This window comes from Syngnathus floridae, chromosome 6 (genome assembly GCF_059516105.1).
Source record: "Syngnathus floridae isolate MCC-2025c chromosome 6, RoL_Sflo_1.0, whole genome shotgun sequence".
Taxonomy (NCBI): domain Eukaryota; kingdom Metazoa; phylum Chordata; class Actinopteri; order Syngnathiformes; family Syngnathidae; genus Syngnathus; species Syngnathus floridae.
Window position 1 is genome coordinate 18,570,359 of NC_142418.1, and position 19,122 is coordinate 18,589,480.

The 19,122-nt window shown below is 43.1% G+C and overlaps 2 protein-coding genes across 3 annotated transcripts in view; one reads left to right on the top strand and one right to left on the bottom strand.

Annotated features, from left to right (window-relative positions):
• Window positions 1-19,122, bottom strand: part of myrf (myelin regulatory factor) — a 19,565-nt gene continuing 443 nt past the window's right edge. The window contains exons 2-29 of one of the 2 annotated variants that reach the window (XM_088378160.1): window positions 18,724-18,927; window positions 15,412-15,896; window positions 9,355-9,445; window positions 8,902-9,207; window positions 8,570-8,631; window positions 8,214-8,436; window positions 7,739-7,839; window positions 7,452-7,566; window positions 6,907-7,102; window positions 6,738-6,814; window positions 6,336-6,446; window positions 6,178-6,268; window positions 5,500-5,700; window positions 5,248-5,356; window positions 5,006-5,115; window positions 4,743-4,903; window positions 4,594-4,666; window positions 4,430-4,512; window positions 4,241-4,312; window positions 4,069-4,155; window positions 3,847-3,914; window positions 3,694-3,768; window positions 3,131-3,361; window positions 2,956-3,049; window positions 2,806-2,868; window positions 2,226-2,331; window positions 2,061-2,135; window positions 1-1,651 (exon numbers count right to left, since the gene is read on the bottom strand). In XM_088378160.1, coding sequence (XP_088234286.1) covers window positions 1,571-1,651; window positions 2,061-2,135; window positions 2,226-2,331; window positions 2,806-2,868; window positions 2,956-3,049; window positions 3,131-3,361; window positions 3,694-3,768; window positions 3,847-3,914; window positions 4,069-4,155; window positions 4,241-4,312; window positions 4,430-4,512; window positions 4,594-4,666; window positions 4,743-4,903; window positions 5,006-5,115; window positions 5,248-5,356; window positions 5,500-5,700; window positions 6,178-6,268; window positions 6,336-6,446; window positions 6,738-6,814; window positions 6,907-7,102; window positions 7,452-7,566; window positions 7,739-7,839; window positions 8,214-8,436; window positions 8,570-8,631; window positions 8,902-9,207; window positions 9,355-9,445; window positions 15,412-15,457 — 3,108 coding nt within the window. In that variant the 5' untranslated portion in view covers window positions 15,458-15,896; window positions 18,724-18,927 and the 3' untranslated portion in view covers window positions 1-1,570. Of the gene's footprint in view, window positions 1,652-2,060; window positions 2,136-2,225; window positions 2,332-2,805; window positions 2,869-2,955; window positions 3,050-3,130; window positions 3,362-3,693; window positions 3,769-3,846; window positions 3,915-4,068; window positions 4,156-4,240; window positions 4,313-4,429; window positions 4,513-4,593; window positions 4,667-4,742; window positions 4,904-5,005; window positions 5,116-5,247; window positions 5,357-5,499; window positions 5,701-6,162; window positions 6,269-6,335; window positions 6,447-6,737; window positions 6,815-6,906; window positions 7,103-7,451; window positions 7,567-7,738; window positions 7,840-8,213; window positions 8,437-8,569; window positions 8,632-8,901; window positions 9,208-9,354; window positions 9,446-15,411; window positions 15,897-18,723; window positions 18,928-19,122 lie in introns of both variants that reach the window. The other variant, XM_088378162.1, reaches the window with a different exon arrangement.
• The window catches only part of eps8l2 (EPS8 signaling adaptor L2), a 12,566-nt gene continuing 12,091 nt past the window's right edge, over window positions 18,648-19,122 (top strand). The window contains exon 1 of the mRNA XM_088378165.1: window positions 18,648-18,956. The gene's annotated coding sequence lies outside the window, so the exon portion shown is untranslated. The remainder of the gene's footprint in view (window positions 18,957-19,122) is intronic.

Here is a 19,122-nt window from a genome sequence, read left to right on the forward strand (position 1 = left end):
TTGCGCCACAAATTATATAATATTTATTTGCTTTTACAATATTACAGCATATTCTTGAAATAAAAACCTCTGGAAAAGTGATGACCGTGTGGTCTCAATATTATATGTAATGATATTTAAGTATTCAAGTTAGTGTTATGGTATTTGGACTTCACATGTAGAAATGGACGGAATGGTTTCGTAACCATTCCAGTTCTTAATAGCTAAAGTGGAAATATGCTGTCGACAGCAAACAAAAACAAAACATAAACTTTAAAAACAATACAATAACACAAAAAATGAGTATCAATTTTAAACACAATGCTGCCAAACACTACTATATGTAATGCAATTCTACTGGACTATCTAAAGCAGATGGACAGAGCAAGAGCAGTTCATTATTTATATACAGTGTATATGTACACACAGTGTGAAAAGTGCTACAGTGGTTTCATTTATGCTAGCTGGTGCATTATAAATAAGCAAGAGTACATAAGAAACGGAAAAGGGTTGCTCTGAGTTTTCAACATGTTATTTTTTTTCCCTCTGATGGCTGTTTTTCCTGTAAGATATGAAATTTGTCAAAAACCTACATGTGGACAATGAATCTGAAAGACAAAAGCGCAACAGTTGGGAACATCACAAGAATATTTTTAAATCACAAAACATTATAGGCTACCAAACATATCACACATATTAAACTTGTTAAAAGATGGTGCAATGACTAATATTTGAAAGAGTGATGTTATAGTCAATTCTGTAGTGTGAAACACAACTCCCTCGCAGCTTTATTTATACCCACCGCCAAATCTGTGGCAATTGAGAGTTTGGACAGAAAAGCAACTTTGCTGCACGTTACTAGCATAAGCATAATTCAGTGTAAAATATTCCAGTGTTTTCTTGAGAAATATTGTCAGTGTTGGACATATATTATTCTCTAGTGTATTTCCAGTTACTAAGCATTCATTCATCCATCCAATCCTATAATGTGTCATTGTGAGGAAATGAGCGTGACTTGCTTCCTTCAACACTGCACATATTTGTGTGCTAATGCATACATGACGGATTCTGACATTTGCCATTAAGAGATCCATTTCCTCTTCTGTCTGTGCAGTACTTTCCCAAATTGTAGCAAAAGAGGCCAAGGAAGTAGCAGTGTGGACTATTTGAGGTAAAATACAGGTTGCAGCCAGACCGAGCTGAACCATTAAACTCGTCAGTGTATTTCTATTTGGAGGTGAATGGAGTTTCAGTGTACATCAAGTCGACAAAATGTAGACGGCGTCATCCAGTGTATTCCGGCGCACGCTACGACGTGTTTGTGATCGTTCATTTCACTTCACAAGTTTCAAGGTGGCATTTCAACTGTGGCGCAACACAGTTGTCAGTTGATCTCAAACATTTTCACACACAAACAACAGCTGATGACAGCAAAAAGAGATGTTGATACGAGCCGGACGACAGTGATAGATAGTTTTACGTAACTTTCTTTAAAAATAAAATACAAGAATAAAACAGAATGCACATTAAAATGCAAATCAACCTCGCAGGTAGATGCAGCTCGCTTATAAGGCATGATCCTTCTCGCATCTCACATGCACTTGTTTTCAATGACAATGTGGTAGTCAGAGTAGGAAGACGTTTCACCCTCAGCGGCACAACTCATTCCATCCTGTTAAAAATTTGAAAAAAAAATCAATAAAAAGCTTTACTCGTAAAGAAATTCTTCATACCAAAACACGCTTTAATAATTGACAGCATTTATGGCGATCATTTTTTTTCTCCCATAGTCAAAGGATTTGGTCAATGAGTGACTAGCTTCTCAAAATAATTGTCGATTCATTTGATTGTCAAGTAAGCACATTTGAATGAATTCATCTGATTATTCGATTAATCGACACAATAATCAATTGATTGTGACACCCCGACTTGAGATACAAGCAAAATTGTCACATTCAAGTGCGCTTCAGTCACCACCGTTAGATGGCATTGTGTATCGACAAGTTGTGATAACCATTTTAAAGTTTCACTCATGACATTTGATCTCCCCGTGTTTCGTAGCTGATCCCAAGTGTACTCACAGATGAAGAGACCCGAAAACGATAGGTGATGTCTTGGAAGGACAGCAGAGGCAGTGGCCACAAGTGATGAGTGCCCTTCAAGAGGAACGTCAACAATCAGCCAAGCAAGCAGAAGGAAAGCTGAGTTCAATTGATGTGTTTGGATTTCATGATCAAAAACTTTACCCGTGTTGTTGTTCTTTGTCCAGTGTACAGCTCGGTCTCCGTGTGATTTGGACATAGCCGTCCTTTGGTAGCTTGACATTGTTGGACCCACACGCTGTCTGGGGACCTGAAAGCGATCCGCTTCAATGACTATATGCCTCGACATACACGTTATGTCATGATTGCGCAACAATATCTCGACTTTGAATGAATGATGTATTGATATTTATTTCATTCACCTTCTTTGTGTTCAGTTTCTACTGAAATTGAATGGCCCATTGTTGCAATGCGTGCTGGTTAACATAATATAGTTTCTTTGTCTGCACCATTACAATCAACTCCTTTCAGTTTGCGGCAGCTGATGACTGACTTTGTTTTAGCATCAGCGGCTTCCCTGTTTTCGTACTGCATCCAAACGAGCCACATCGTTGCAGTGGGGGGGTTTACTGTAGTTCATCGCTTCCTGTGCGCATACCGCTAGTGGTACAAGGCCTCCCTCGAGCGATGTGCAAATAAAATCACTGTCCAAATACCGTTTGGTTGCATTGAACTTTTTAGAATACTTTTATTTTATCTCTAATATCCATGTTCATATACTCACATCATGTGCAAAGTGAGTTGTGATAGCGAAGAATTTGTCTTTCCATGGAGGGATATCGTGTAACTGGGGAAGCAGGAAAAAAAAAGCCTGTAAACACCGCAGACAGGAAAAACGTAATTCCTGTCAATAAAAAAATAAAAAATTCCACACCTGCAACTTTTGGGGGTTTTACAATATTGTGTTGTGATTTCTTGCTCCGTCTCCACTATATGCAGAGCAGTCAGCGACGGTGTTGATCTTCCTTCTGGCAAAATAAACATAGGGAACATAGACAAGCTGCTACGAGTTGATTGCAGACAAATAAGATGCTTGAGCACGAATTTACCCTTGAAATGTACACTGCGCTGTCTTCGTGGCGTTGGCTGCTGTCCACCGGGCAGCCGGTTGGCGGCCCCCGCTCCCTCCGAGTCTGCCGATGGAGGCCTTTTGGACTTGGACATGTAGAGCGGAGCAGACGTGTGACTCAAACGGTTTCTGTTGCGTCCATCCTTGTCCATCATTCTGGATTTGGCCTTCTTATTAATGCTGCCTGGTGTGGGAACCAAGGTGTCTGGAGCTACACAAAATGATTCTACAGTTATACACTTGTCGAATAATTTGACCGTTTCATCCAGAAGGACAATAACCAACATAACAGCAATTGACATAACTTGAAATTCATAACAATAATAAATATAGATTTTAAATGAAATCCTCACTTGTGTTACTCTCAGATGAGCTGAAGCACATATTCATCTCCTTTAGATGGCAGCGGTTGAGCTTAATATGGTTTGTGATTGTTTTTTTTGTTTTGAGGACCCACTGAGACATTCTTGTATCGAATGTTGTGACTGGTGAGAGTTTATTGTAATATTGGTGTGATTTTTTTTGGGAGAGTAGCTTACTTACCTGCGGCAGATTGGTTGTTATTTAACATCAGAATGGTCGATGATTGGTTGCTCAAAGATGGGGTTGAACAGCAAGCTGTTGAGAAAGTCAATTGTTCATGCAGAAGGAAAGGAAGCGGATTTCAAAAGCACTCTTATGCATCCATTCATGTACCTGGTGCAGATGTCGTGGAAAGCGGAACAAATGGACTCTTGAGTGAAGATCCCAGCGCGGCTCTTGACCTGCACCAATCACATTGTATCCAAGAGGCACACATGAAACGAAACTCATGATGGCCATGTCTTTTCAGACAGGGTTGGAAAAACCATGTCGATCAAATTTAAAGATGATCAGAAAGTCAAAGACGTAGCGGGAAAAGAGAGGTAGGCGTCGTACCATGAACATGCAGGTGAACACAAAGTGACAGTGGCAGTGAAGACGGGCATCCAAGAGATGGACAGAGCGCAGGGGTAGGAAGCAAAGCTACAGCAGATCACATCCAAAGGCAGATTAGAGAAAGAGACTACATTTGCACTGCTAACGTTTGCTTGGGAAACAAATGACATACCCGCCGTCTTTGTTACCGACGTCTCCTCTGTGATGAAGAGTCAGTACATAAAGGATGGACATGGATATGACACTGTGCGGGAGACATCAAATACAGAAATGCTTCTGTCATGTAGTGTGATTTTGGAAGTTCATGACGTTCAAAGGCTGCAATGAACTGGAAACGATGTGAACATTGTCTCCGTCTAACCTGAAGGCCATGACAATGACGAGGGCCAGGATGCTCCCCTGCATGAACCTCTGACTGATACAGCCTTGATCTGGAAGTGGGCTCTGCAAAATAAATAATCATAAAGAAATAATTGCATCTTGCTTCTAATCCAACACCAAAGTAGTGTTTAGATCCTAGCAGACCTTGCTCCCAGGTTTGACCGTCTTCTTCTTAAGGGGCCCACTTCCTGTCCTGCTAAAATAGCTTCCCGATTGGCTGCAAGGACGACGACGACGACAGGCAAGCGATAAGATCTCAGGCCGTGCTCCCGCCTTGGTTTTGGCACTCTCACCTGACCGTGCCGCCGCTCACGGTGCTCTTCATACTGTCGAGACGTCGCAGCTTGGCCAGTTTGCGGCTCCAGCGCTCCAACTCGTCGATTCGAGTCTCCAGGTTGTCTGTCAGCTTGCACAGCTCTTTTACCGCGCCCACGTTTTCCATGAAGATGCGGTCCTTGTCAGAGAAGAAATGAGCGATAAAGCCACATCAGCATGAAAAAAACCCCCAGGAAGTTGCGCTTGCTCCTGGGAATAGGATTGCTGTATGAAAACAAACCTTGTTGACGACTAAAAGGTTCGGAATCGTTTCCCCGTTGGCGCACACAACATCGCCCCCTTCCTTGACGGCCTCGGGTAAAATCTGTTGAACCTCTTGCGCAATCACCCCTGTCGGAGAACATTTTGGTAGAGTATAAGCGAAAGACGAGACACACATCGGACAGCCACGGAGGACCGACGCAGGTATGAGGTGAAAACCAAAAAGTGATGAAATGAAATGAGTGACTCCATGTGTGTTACCGGTCTCTGCGGTGTTCTCTATGCCGACGGTGGCGGCAAACTCGGGCTTGTATTGATAATGGACCAGCCTCATCTGAGAAATCCGTTTCAAATTGTCTGTGGTGTCCACCTACACGCACGCACACACACACAGCAAACAACAAGCGAGCACATGCGGATGGAATGAAGACACGGATGAATGGCTCAAGGCAGGCGTGATTCATGATGACAACGAAAGAGAACACACACACACACACACACAAACATCCTGACCTCTTGTACGTTCTCTTTGGCTCGGATGTCGGACGGATGCACCAGGGAGCCCATGACCTTGACGTTACCGTGGACGACAAGAGCCTCGTCGGGCCGGTCGGTGTTGATGCCGACTCTCCCGTGATGGTAGACCGAGTCGGGTAATTGGCCTCGCTGCCACAGCACGTCGGAGTCGCTTTCAAACTGGCCCGGGTTGGACGCCTGTCACGTGTGGTAGAGGTGCAAAGAAGCTGTCGTTGAGTTCTTTTAAAAAAAGGCCCAAATAAAAGGACAAAAGTATTGGGACGCACTTCACTTTGAGTCAACCAAATTGGGTGAAACAGCTTTCCCAGCCAAAAAGGACTTGAGCAAACGCTGGGTTATTTTTTTTATGTATGTGTACACCAAAACATATATCAAATATTTTTAGAGCAACTCAGTAAATCTAGATGTTTTCCCACTCTGATCTGGAACGGCACAGTATGAATTTGCCAGCTGTCTGAATACTTTTGTCCACTACGATAACAATATCTTTTGAAACAATATAATGCAAAGATATTTTGATGGTATCTCAGGCAAGCAAAGGAGAGGACAAAAACGAGAGAAACGATCAAAGAATGGCATGCAGATGACGCAATGACATTCACAACTGATAAGATTGCTGAAGGAGGGAGGCAGACAGACATGGCTGGACGTTACCCTGACGATGATCCTCTCAGACACATGAGCAGCCACAGTGTATGTCTGACTGTGGGACTGAGCGTGCAGGGCCACCACCAGCATGAAGTACCTGCAGGACAAAACAATCAATCAACTCTGGTTATCATAAAAGCCAATCAATGCCGAGCGAGACACACCTCTGGTCTGGATTCGGTTTGCCTTTCTTTCTCATGTTATTCGCTGTGGTCTCGCTGAAGTGGAGCCGGCCAACTGTCACCTTCGTGACTTGCTCTGGGGGCAAGGTGACCCTTGAGGGAGACAAAGGTCACGAGGAAATGTTACAACAAGGAGATGTTGTCCAGTTTCTGAGGAGCAGCTTTTCGTTGGGCGTCAATGACATGTCTTTTATTTGGCTATGACATTTTTTTGATCTTTTATGACATCAAAATGTAATTTGATTTAAATTTACTATCCACCCCTGCATTGGCTCCACCCACAAGTCAAACAAACATTGACAGAACTAACCAGCGTCCTGCCTTTGAGTCTAAAAGAGAAAATCTTGATGTTTTTTGGATTTGAGTATCAACCCAAAGACTTACAAAACCGGCTTGAAAGGCCTCTTGCTTCGATCCGACTGCGACTGCTCCACGCTGATGGACTGATTCATGGCCTCCACCTTGCAATCCAGCGAAAGAGAAACAACAGGCGAAATAAATATGCGGCGCAGCCCCACTTGAAAGGATGCCATCAATCGCTCCAGTGCCTCACTTTCACTCCGTTGAGTTTGAGATAGAAACAGTCGATGGGCTGAAATCCCTCGGTTGTCTTGACGTACTTGGGATCGCCCAGCATCCCTACGTACACTGTCACCTGGAAGTGATTCTTCTTCTGGCACACAAAAGCGTCGTCGGACAAGGAGAAGTTGAAGCCTTTGTCGGCATCTACTCGGTAGCTTGGCATCGGGCTAAAGACACGGTGACATAGAAGGAAAAAAAGAGAATGGACATTTTTATTGACGGCGGCAACATCTTTTCCACGTGCCGAAAGGTCGGCTGAGATCATTACTCTCAGTTTCCAGCGTTGCTAAAGTAAATTCTTCCTTCACTCCCCCCCCTCCTCTCAGCTTTCTTAATCGAAACCTCTCGCCGGTTCACTCCCCCGCACGGCTCACCTCGGAGGAATTTATAGACCTCTGCGGCCCGGCCATGTCAATTGTGCGCTTGAATGATTTTTTCCAACAATTATCACTCCTTTCCATTTTTGCCAGTTATTTCTCCCTCAACTAAAACTTGGCCAACATTAAATCCACTCACAGCTCTTTGCAGTTTGCATCATAAAGTGGCGTCCACTTGTTCTGCTGGTGAGCTTGCCACTTGATGCACTGATAGTTTGGGTCCATGTATCCGTTGTCGGCCTCCTGCATCAAACCTGGAATAAAAGCAGATGATACGTATGACATCAGGATGAAGACGAGAAGGCACGAAAACCACCCGAGTGTCCGAACTTTTCTGTTTTGTTAAAAAGCAAGAGCGGGTGAGGTAGAAGAGGTGAAGAAGAAAGAAAGAAAGAAAGAAAGAAAGAAAGAAAGATGCCTGCCTACCTGGTTCTTGTTTGATGATACCTGTGAGGATTTGGGAATTGAGAGTGCTGTTGGGAGAGTCAGAATGCTTCCTCTTTTTTGCCTGATGAACAGGAATTCCACTGGTGGGACAAATGGAAACAAAAAGCACGTGCAATCATTCTATCTGTACAGAAAATTCAAACTAAATTGACAATATTAACCTTGCTGCTACCTGACCATTGGCCAACTGAATTTCAAGCAAGTCAAATGATTACTTAGTGTAAATCTACCATATTGCTCATGTCTTTTCCCCAATTTCATTCAAATCACAATAAGTTCATTCAAATGTTTCCATCTTTCCAATGGAAACACTGACGCCATCTTGTTTTGGCGCCATTTCAGAAATAGCACTAAAAGCAAATAAATGAAGATAAAATTGCATTTGGGTGATTTTGCAAATAGTTAACAGTGACTTTGTTGCATCTTCATGATGATGATGCTCATCATCACTTACTCCTGCCCCTGCGGATGCTGCAGTAGCTGGTGAAGCATCTGCGTCTGCTGCATGTCTCCACCGGCACTGGTGGCTGGGCCGATGGGATACTGGGATATGATGGGCTCTGGCTTCAAGTACATGTCCCGGTGCATGCTGGCATAGTGGCCGTGGGGCGGAAGGGGCGGGGTCGGAGTCATGTGACACATGTTTTCCGGCGTCATGGTCCTAATCATGTGCGGATCTGAAAGTCAGCGTGGTCATGATTGACTTATCTTACTTTTCAAATTGTTACGTGGATAGCATGTAATCTATTATTATGATACATTCCAAAAAAATAATCATCATAAAGTAGTAAGCAAATGGTGGTCACTCACCATTCACCTGCTGAGGTGAGTACGGCTCTGAGCTTGAGTCTGGCGGAGACTCGGGAAGAGTTCTAAAATAAAACGCAAGATGAGTGAATCGGGGAAAAAAAACTCCATTTTCTGAAGTGCTTGTTGATAATTATGTCTTTTATCTCACATTGTTGGTATATTTAGTTTCACTTTGAGGTGATTATGGCTAATTTCCTAATTAAATGAGCAAGTTTCTTGGAAAATGTGTTCAAATCAACAATTTTGCATATTTTAGTGTTTTTTTTTTTAAATCTCATCTGCTTATGACCAAGCCCATCAGTCCATTCAAAAAAAGTGGGCCTTTCACTCACCCAGGGGCGTAGTGAGCTCTGTGCTCGGGTTTGATGTGTGGCTGCTGCTGCTGGTGCTGCTGGTGCTGCTGCTGGTGCTGCTGGTGTTGCTGATGCTGACCCAGGCAGGGGTAGCTGTGCCGCAGGCTCAGGGAAGGACCCGCCGCCGGGTACGGGTTGGGACAGTTGGGGGGGCCGGGGGGAGGCGCTCCCTGGCGGAGGGGAATCGGAGGGCTCACGCCGCACACCAACCCCCCAGAGGTGGACACTCCCGCCTGGGGGGATGAGTAATTAGGTCCCGGGGTGCTGTGGACCTCTGAGAAACAGCTGGGAGACCCAAGAGCAAAAAAAAAAAAAAAAGGGGGGGGGGGATTAGCTTTATCAGAGAAAACAAATTCCTTTGCAACGACATGAAGTGCACGGGCAGTGTGTGTTGTTTTGACGTTGCCGGGTTGGCGCGTAGTCCCTACTGACATGTCAGTGCTATCGTCCTCCTTGCTGATGTACTCTTCCAGGATACTGGTGTCGATGTTGGCTGTATCCAGACTACTGGTAATATCATGGCCTGGGGTAAAGAGAGAGGAGATGGAGAGCATCTGGGAATTAACAACAGGAATCTTTCAACAACTCTGCGCACTCATTGCAAGTGGATGCCGACTTTGGATCCTTTCCCTCCTTATCGCAACTCACTTGATTAGATGTACAAGGCAAATGGCCCTTGTACACTATTTCAAAAAGGATAAACACAATCTATGATTTGCTTAGTGGGAATGTGTGGCTACTTTCTGTCCAATCTTAGGAGTTAACATTGCTTGATGCATAAAGCTGCCCTCCTCAATTACAACAAACCATGAATCTTGTTGCTCCATGACTGCACTCACGTCTCCTTTTAATATCGTCGAATAAAAGCCTCCTCCGGGACCGTATATCAATTTTGCTTGTGCCGTGGCTCAATAAAGGTTGGGAAAGCCAATCGTGCCGTGCTGCTGGAGTGCAGGTTCTTTCTTTTTCACCCTTTGAGCGCCAAAGCCTCTCAAATCCTTAACACATGACCTCACTAATAGCCTGATGTACTCAGTTTACACAAAATGGGCGCAAACAAGCAGGCAAAGCATTGCCAGCATAGCAGACTGTGACCACTTGTCCTTAAGCACATGAAGGTTCCCCCCCCCCCTGAATTTTATTGTGTCACATCAATCTTCAGATTGCAATGTCAGGTCCTCTGCAACCTTTACCAGGTTCACGCTCTCTTGAGTGGATAGAAGCAGATGGTAAATGTCTCCTAATGCGTGCCAGTGCAGCGGGAGAAAAACAGGATGGTCCCCCCTGAAATAAGATCCAGATGTGCACCCCACCCACAACAGCCGTAAATCTAAACTGGCAGGCCTGATAACGAAATGCTACAGGGAGAGGGGAGGCTGGCTGGCTGGCTGGATGGATGGATGGAAGGAGGCCAACTAGGAGGACAAACCATAAGTTGGGTAGAATGAAAGAGAGGAGAACTGCAAAGGGAAGGCAAAGCACGGTATGGCATTACGCCACCGCCACCTTTTTTGTCCAAATGATGTCAAAGAAACGATAGTCCAGGGTTCCAGCACAAGATCAACACGTCACTGAAAAATTGTCTCCAGAAACAAAGTTTCTTGTTAAGTTGTCGAACCTGAGATTCATTTTATTTGTATTGCTTGCAATACCGTAAACCTAAGCAATCCTTTTTAATCTTACACAAGCATGAATAGCTTCCATCTCCTGTCACTCAATCAGTGGAGTTTGCGATGCTGTGTGCAAGTTTACTTGTATTCAGTCCAGCTGTGTACACAACAAACACTGTCATCATTGTCACACTCACTTCAATACAGACTGCTCTTTTCAGAGATTGTGTATCTGTGTGTGTGCGTGCGTGTGTGTGCGTGCGTGCGCATCTACTCTTGAAGCTGCCCCTAAGGTCGTACAAATTAGATTTCAAGCAAATTCCTGTGAAAAAAATTGATCACAAACGTTTTCAATTCAGACCGCCGACGCGTACGTGATGAGGGCTCAACTCAGTAACTTTGCTTTGGTGTAACTTTATCCAGTTGAAGGTTCAGCCTCGAACAGTTTTGATCGTATAGTGCGTGATGTCATCATGCGCTGTGATTATCTCAACGCAGAGCTCCATACATGATTAAGATTCTGTCCCACCATCAATGTAGAAAAAAGGTCCTCAAAGACAGAAAAACGAAAAGAACATATTTCCGGATATGTGTTTCCAAACGGAAGCAACATCTTTCTTGCTTGCTGTTCCTGCAGGTCCTCCAGCTATTGGACAGGTTAGCGAAAGTGGTGGCATCACCTTTGGGACTTCTTTCATTGTGTCCAGTACACAAGTGGCTGAACTGACTGGTCCTCAAGGACACTGTCTCAACACCAAACCACACTGTATTCATTATTTTCCTATAGTCACCTTCCATACGTTGGTTCGAGGAGAATAAATTGGTGACCACGACGCAGGTGAACCCAAACTCTCAATACAGAAGAACACAAACAGTTGCATATAGAGAAAGAAAAAATAAATTGGAGAAGAAAGAAAACGGAGCCTCACAACTCATCCATTTGAAAACTAAATCAGAGTACCTGCACGTAGCCAAAGCATGTTGATGTCCTTGAGACGAAAACCCCTTCAAGAAGAACAAAATCCACTCGATTTTTCACATGTTTGACTAATGGCAGTGGAAGACGTTCTCCCGCACACCATCAGCCCCAACAAGTGTGTATGTGCGAGGCTGCGTGTGCACGTCGACGTGGAAGGGGGGGAAAAAAAACGTAATTTTGTGCGTGTGAATGGCTTGAGGGGTGTTATAATGAGGATTATTCCTTCCTCAGTCATGAGAAAGGGCTGTACCAGGCTACCACACACAGTCCTCGTCGCTCACAAGCACTGGGCGCGCTGCATGGTGGACCTGGATCAGGAGATTAGAGGAGTGACAGGGCTGGGAGCGCCACACAAAAGAAAGGCCACCAAAAAAAAAGGAAAACCAGACGTCGTGGACAGCGAATGACTGGAGGGGGGAAGAAAAAAAAAAAGAGGTGACCTAAGAGAGAGCTTGATAGAACTTTATAAACTATTATTTTTCCTCTGATGTTCTCATCACTGTTAGTTAGCAGGATTACGCAAGAAGGAGTAAACAGATGAGGCAGGGGTCAGGAAACAAACATTACATTTCCAACTTTTTTCACCATCAGATAAGGCTACTGTTTATATTCCCCCCCAAGTTCTCTAAATAATGTATTCATCTTAACAAATGCTAGATCCAAGTAGGAGGTCGATTCCTTTGGAAAAAAAAAATATGTTACTCAAAATCTCCAATTATTTTCAATCCAGTTGCATCGGGGTCAAGTGGGGGCACAACCAAACAAAACGTCATTTGTTAATCGACATGTTTAGGAGCTTTAAACTTGAGCAATGGCAAATCTGGAATTGACACACTTCCAATCTAATACAAAATGGCAGAGAAAAGTCCAAGATGTGTATTTTTCACGATTCCACGTATACATGAGCTGTGGTTGAGGATGACTGCTGGTGCTGATGATGAAGGTGAGGCACGACAATAAAAGGTCATCCATGAGCACCTCACGCCTGGCCGCTCCGGAACAATACCTTCATTCCTTTCAAAGTAAATCACCTTTCGTAAATCAAAGGAGTCTGGCGGCTGTACAGTATACGGATGGCTTTCAAGCAGCATTTTCAAAACGACCCTCTGGAACTATGATTCATTAGTTTGTTGGGAGTACTTAATAGGAATTCTCATACATGAGTCATGGATTTTCAAGGGAAGAAAGAGCAAGAGTGGTATACGCCCACTTTGTCCATCAGTTGGCCTCAAGTGCTATCTGCATGGCAAGAAACTTGTTGAGAGATTTTTTTTTTTTTCTCCTCCGCTCTAGCACTTGGCAAGCATTTCATTCAAACATTGGCACATTCATGTTTCTGGGTGTGGATGATGGAAATGCAGATGACAGATTGTTGTGTAACATCTGTGTCAACATATGAGATATTTGTGGGGTTGTTTTTTTTCCAAATGTAAAATATGTGCCTTGGCTCAATGAAGGCAAACACTGCCATTTAAAAGAAGCACTTTACACAAATCCAGATTCTTTGGATTTTCTGCTTGTCTGGATGCCTTATGGCACCATGCTGCCCCTCACAGGTCACTCCTGGTACGATGACATATTTCTGGGACTTTTATTTCCTCACCATGAGAAGGCTTTAATAAATCGGTTAAGATGTTGAAAAGAAAAAAAAAATCAATACGTGTCGACTCCGCTTAACTGTGTATTGCAACTGGAGTGACAAGTTGCTTTCATCAAGTTGCGCTTGACGTGGCGTTTACGTTGTAACTCCCAGCATATGTTTTTGCTCAAAGGAATGTGTATGAAACGTCCATGACACCTCACACAAAAAAACCAAAGTTCAATCAATAGCTCAGTTGACTTAGAGAGGATGGTTACTTGAGATGAATCCACACAGCGGCAATAAATGTCACAAAAGTTTGCGTGTGCATGTGAGCAACTGTTTATTGTCCAAGTGAGTCAGAGATGGGAAGGTGGAGTTATGGTTGGAGATTTGGTTGGCTTTCTCCCAAAGGGCGATTCTCTCAGCACTGTGAGTCTGCTCTGTCTCACCTCCTCACCCTGTCTGCTCACTGTTACTCTAATGGAGTCTTCTGAGAAGAACCACCCCAGTCTCACCTCATTGTGTTTTAACAACCAGCAGGACTATGCCAGGAATGCGAGCTGTGCATTAGGGTGATGTATACATATTTCGCTAATCCTATTAAAACATAGCTTACCGGTGAGATCCATCACTGTGATGGCTGCGTGTGTTCTTGGAGAAAAGACGCAAAAACGAAAAGTCTACCATCATCCAAAATCAAAGCCAAATGCCTACCTAGAATGAAAAACAACATGTTTGAATGGAACATTGATTTTGGTCAGATCGTTGAATTTCATTGGGAATTGAGAAATGAATTTCCACTCAACGCTTAACAAACCACCCTGTGAGGCAATCACTTAAATTTATGGTGTGCGCGTGGGGGGGGGAACTCCAGATGAATTAATTGCTGTCATTAATACTCACTAGTACATCCCATTTCATTCATAAATATAACAACAGAATTCATTGAACCCTCTGAATCACTGCACAAGCCGCAGTCTGCAGTCTTCACGCCCACAACGGCGCAAAGCACCCTTTTCATAAATGTGCCACGCTGCACCAGCTTGCACGAGATTTTGAAAAGTACTCAAACTTAGTCCAGCACGCAACAATAAAGATTTACTCCACGCCGGACTTGCACTGGGCATGAAAATAAAAGCCTTTAGTGTTGTTTGACAAAGTTGTGAGCTTCATAGGGATGACTCAGAGCAACATGATTAGAAGCTATGGCATCATTAGCCTAGCATGACATTTCTGTCCATTATTTGATCTTTATCTTGGAATGGAACTCTATTGACAAAACCTCCATGTCTTAGACTCACATTGTTTCATCCTTATTTTTTATGATCGCTTGATACCAAAGGCTTGCAAGCTCACCGTCTTTATCTTAAAAATAATTAGCAGTCCCTCAAAGGCAACATTTGAAACAGGCTCAAAGCATGAAAAACAAGCACCTATTTACTTTCCATGGCCAAGTTGACATTTTAGTGCAAGTGAGTGTGGCTCACATAAAGCCAGAGAAAAAACATCTCTCTTACTCCCAAAGCAAGAATGTAAACACGCTAAATTCCTGTCAAAATGGCACCCAATCTCTGACAGTCCAGGGTGGCCCGGGAATATAAGTTAACACTGTGTCTATACTGTATACGATCAAGTTTTTCTCATTGACGAAATCCATAAAACTCAAGTGTCGATGTGCACTTGACTTCTGCCAAACACTTGACATGGACAATGCGGAATTAGTGCACCTGGGAGTGTTGTGAATAAATCAAACAGACGTGAGTAAACGTCAATATCTTGCCTGTGATGTGCGTCATTTATTATGACAAAGTGAGTCAGAGTCAATTCTGGGAGGAATTCAAATCAATGCAGTGCGTCCATGCTCAAAAAAGAAAAGCAAAGAGAGCATTTACAAGCACCACTTCATGTCATTTTTGTTTTCCTCAATAATTTTTTTTTGCATAGACTTGTGCAATTATTCAACCATAACATTGCTCACGTCTCAAACACTTTTGCAAAACACGCCATTTATCTTCTTAACTTGAATCCTTCAAGTGTTAAACTTGATCTGGTAGCCATCACAAGCACTTTTGATGCTGTGCCCTTTAACCCTCCAGGTTGCTTGCATTTCGGGGTTCAAAAAGAAAAAAAGGATGAAGAACTGACATGTTTAAAGTCAATGACTCTTGCAGTGAGTTGCAAATCTAAAGTAGTAGAGTCGTAATCAAGAAAACTCATTGAGTTTCCATAGAGAAGGTGGCAACACGTGCACGTCGAACTGCCTGAAAAAAGAGACCTTCAATTGACAATGTCAACTTTTGAAGAGTGCGACGTCTTACCTTCAAAAAATCTCTGTAAAGCTTCAGTTTCATCGACCACGTCCATCCTAGCGGGTCCCGCATAAAAAATCCATTGAAAATCCCCGTTGCTCCCAACGACAGCAATTCGGATGAGGGAAACGTTTACAGATGCATCACAAACTCTGTTATTGGACGGGACGAAAAAATCCAATCGTGCACGCCAAGAGCGAGCGAACGAGCGTCTTTCTCTCGTTCAGTTGCCAAAGACGCAAGGTTGTCAAACAAATTCACACGTGTGGCCGGCGGCTCATCATTTTGAAGCGCACCTTTCGGTCATCTCCAACACGCCATCGCAACCCTGTCACCATGTGGAAAAATCGAATCGCTCAAATGTTGTGCGTAAAAGCTGCGTTAAAGTCATCCAAAGCGAGTGAAGTTGCTTCCCCTCCTTCCTGGACAGGATGTGCGCAAGGACAAGATCGAGGGGCGTCGGAGGAGAGGAGATCAAGCAGGTGAGGGAGGGGCTGCAAATCAACACAATCACCAGAGTTGGGGGGGGGGGAAACAGAAACAAAGTTTAAAAGCAATATTTCCATCGTTATTTAACTTACAATAAAGTCATTCCAAATAATTCAGGTGTGAAGAGACCGGTCGTTTGTGTTGTCTTGCAACTTTAAGGCCATGATCAATTACAACTATAATGTATGGCTATGATAACAAAACTCAAGACAATTATAAAAGTGAAGCAAATATTACCTAGGACATTTTTTTTTATTACCTAGCATTTTTTAAAAACATAAAATATAAAGAAATCCTATCTTTACCATTTTACGCCATCCATCCATCCATCCATCCATCCATCCATCCATCCATCCATCCATCCATCCATCCATCCATCCATCCATCCATCCATCCATCCATCCATCCATCCATCCATCCATCCATCCATCCATCCATCCATCCATCCATCCATCCATCCATCCATCCATCCATCCATCCATCCATCCATCCATCCATCCATCCATCCACATTGATTTTGACAACTTCTCAAGCTGTTTAAAGCATCGACACTGCTCCTTCGGAACGCTCTTGCAGTGGAATAATAAATGGTATTCTTATCCTATAAAACACTTGTAAGTCTTCCAGAACACAATTCCTTCCATCACATCTGGAGGAGGGAACACATGTACTAAACTTGATACTGTCACTACACGTTATATTTTACTTCATTGGATTTACTGCACATACGACATGTTTCCCAACAAAAACCCATAAAACATCATTCCTTGATGTAGTTTGATGATTTAAAACACATCTGCGGGGCCTTACGTCAAGAGGAGTGTTTTGCGTTAGGGCCTCACGAGGAGAGGAGGGAGAGGAGGGGAGGGGAGGGAATGATCCATTTCTCTGACTCTTATCAGCTGCACCCCCACAACAATGCCACTGTGTGCAGCCCCCGCAGCCTGGACGCCCCCCATTTGCCACATGTGAGATGCTGTTGTGTTGTCTTGTCCTTCCACAGCTGGAGCATCTCCCTCTTTCGCCCCAACCCCCCCTCCCCCCTGTGCTTTTCCTGCATTCAAGGCAAACAACGCCTCCCTTCTTGCGGCAGCCACACTATGCAGATTGTTTGAGAGGACAAGCGAGACAGAGAGCCAGCTAGATGCTGAGGGGGACAATGAAACAGCTGGCCACGTTAAGGCAGTTCATTTTGCCAATCGCATGGATGCTATGTGTGCCTATATCTGCACATTTTGCCCCAATGTTTTCATTGTACACGAGAGTGGCGCTGAAACTTCTCATACCAAGTACCACCTCGAAAAGATTCTTAGCTCGGCTAGTACCACTATCATGAGCCACTCAATATCATGTAAAGTGCTTGAGCAAAGTGTTAAATTAAGGCAGAGGATTTTAGAATAGATTTTAGAAACACAGCTAAAATGTATATTTCATATTATTATAAGCCCCTGTAGCGTCAAGGTATTTTATCCAACTTGTCATCAAACTCCAATTGTTATTGTTTAGACATTTAATACCAATCAAGGTCAGTCTATCTATATAACATACATCCTTCTTACCACAGAAATGGACAATGTGGCCTCCATTTACATCCAATTAGCATCTCATGGTCTGTTCTTTCTCTTTGTGTTCTTTTTTTAAGAGTAAGTTTGAATTATTGATCGAAGCGGTATTCATTAAAGTGATACTGTACACCCAAGTGAAATGCTGCCACTTTCTCAAGGTTTCTCAAGATGCCAGGGCATAATAGATGCAAAGTTTTTATTCAATGTCATTTTTGTGGTAACGCAGATTCACTCATCTCTTAATAATAAAAAAAATGCTAAGTACTTGACTGGGAGTGTCTGATAATTGCATGAAATTATTTTTTTTTTAAGGTAATTTAGTATATATTTAGAAAGTGAAAAACATTCCTGGAAAATCACAGATAGTTCACTTTCATGCAGCGAGACTAACTAAAGCGTTATGTAACTTATTTTCACATGCACATTAGCTTTCTACATATTCATTTATGATCTGTCATTATCAACACACATCCTCCAATAGAGGGCGCGGTTGCTCCGGTAAAGACTGGACAGAAAATCTAATTCCAAGGATGAAAGGTTTGAATTCAAGAACATTTTGAGATTTGAATCCTTTGTGTCTGACTTGCCTTCATGTCAAATTTAAAAGTTCTACATTTGTATTAGTGTTTTTGGCTCTGCAGAGATTCTTGTAATGTGCATTTAAGCTCAACATTATAATGACAATAACTTCAGGATGTTTAATTAAGATGACGATTTGTACAATAATTACACAAGTCCAAGTCTTTCCAGCCACATTTCCACCTGAACGTCTTCAAATATTGATTGTTGATTGATGATTTGTCAGCGCTAACAGCTTCAGTTAATGATCAAACTCCATAGAAAGGTTTCCATAGTAACTGACTGCTACGTAAAACAAATCATAGTCAAGTGCATGGGTCAAACCTTTGTTTGGACTGCATACTTGCCCCCTAATAAATGGAAGAAAACAGAATTTCATGCACCAAATATTACAATGTATGTTGCACTTTATAGGTCAGTGCTTCTGATAGAGTTCAAGCCAGCAGAAAGAAATCACATTGATCGCCTACCTAAATCTGATGAAATCAAGTGCTTATATAATGACTATTAGAACAAACAAAAAAAAAATCAAAACAGCCTTTGTATCATGGCGGCTTAAATTCCTTTATGTGAGTTTGGTCAGTTGCATCACCCCCAGTTGACATGCAAACACAGCGAGCACCCCACCCCACCCTAAGGAGCTCCTCCCCTCTCCTATTGAATTACCTGGCAGGCATCTGTCACTCACCTGTTCCTCCATTCCCTCCCTCCCTCCTCAGCGACTGCTCGGGGAAATCAACAAAAAGTACGTGCATTAAAGGAGCCCCAGGAACTTTTGCTTGCAGGCTGGGAATTAAGCAGATCTCTTGTGCACCATTCATTCTGGAGTTTTGTGTGTGCTAATTGGCGGCAGGCAGCTCGGCAGCTTGGCGGCGGCTTCCATGTTGGTCACCTTGATCATTCAATTCAGAACACACAAAAGTAAGTTGATTTCTTTCTACCTTTGCTTACAAAGTCTACTTTCATGATTTGTTTTTTAAAGGAATCCAGTACATCTAACAATGCAATACAATAAATCTTTATTTATATAACGCTATGGCTGTACTGTAGTGCTATACGGAGCATATAAATATCACTAAAAAGAACA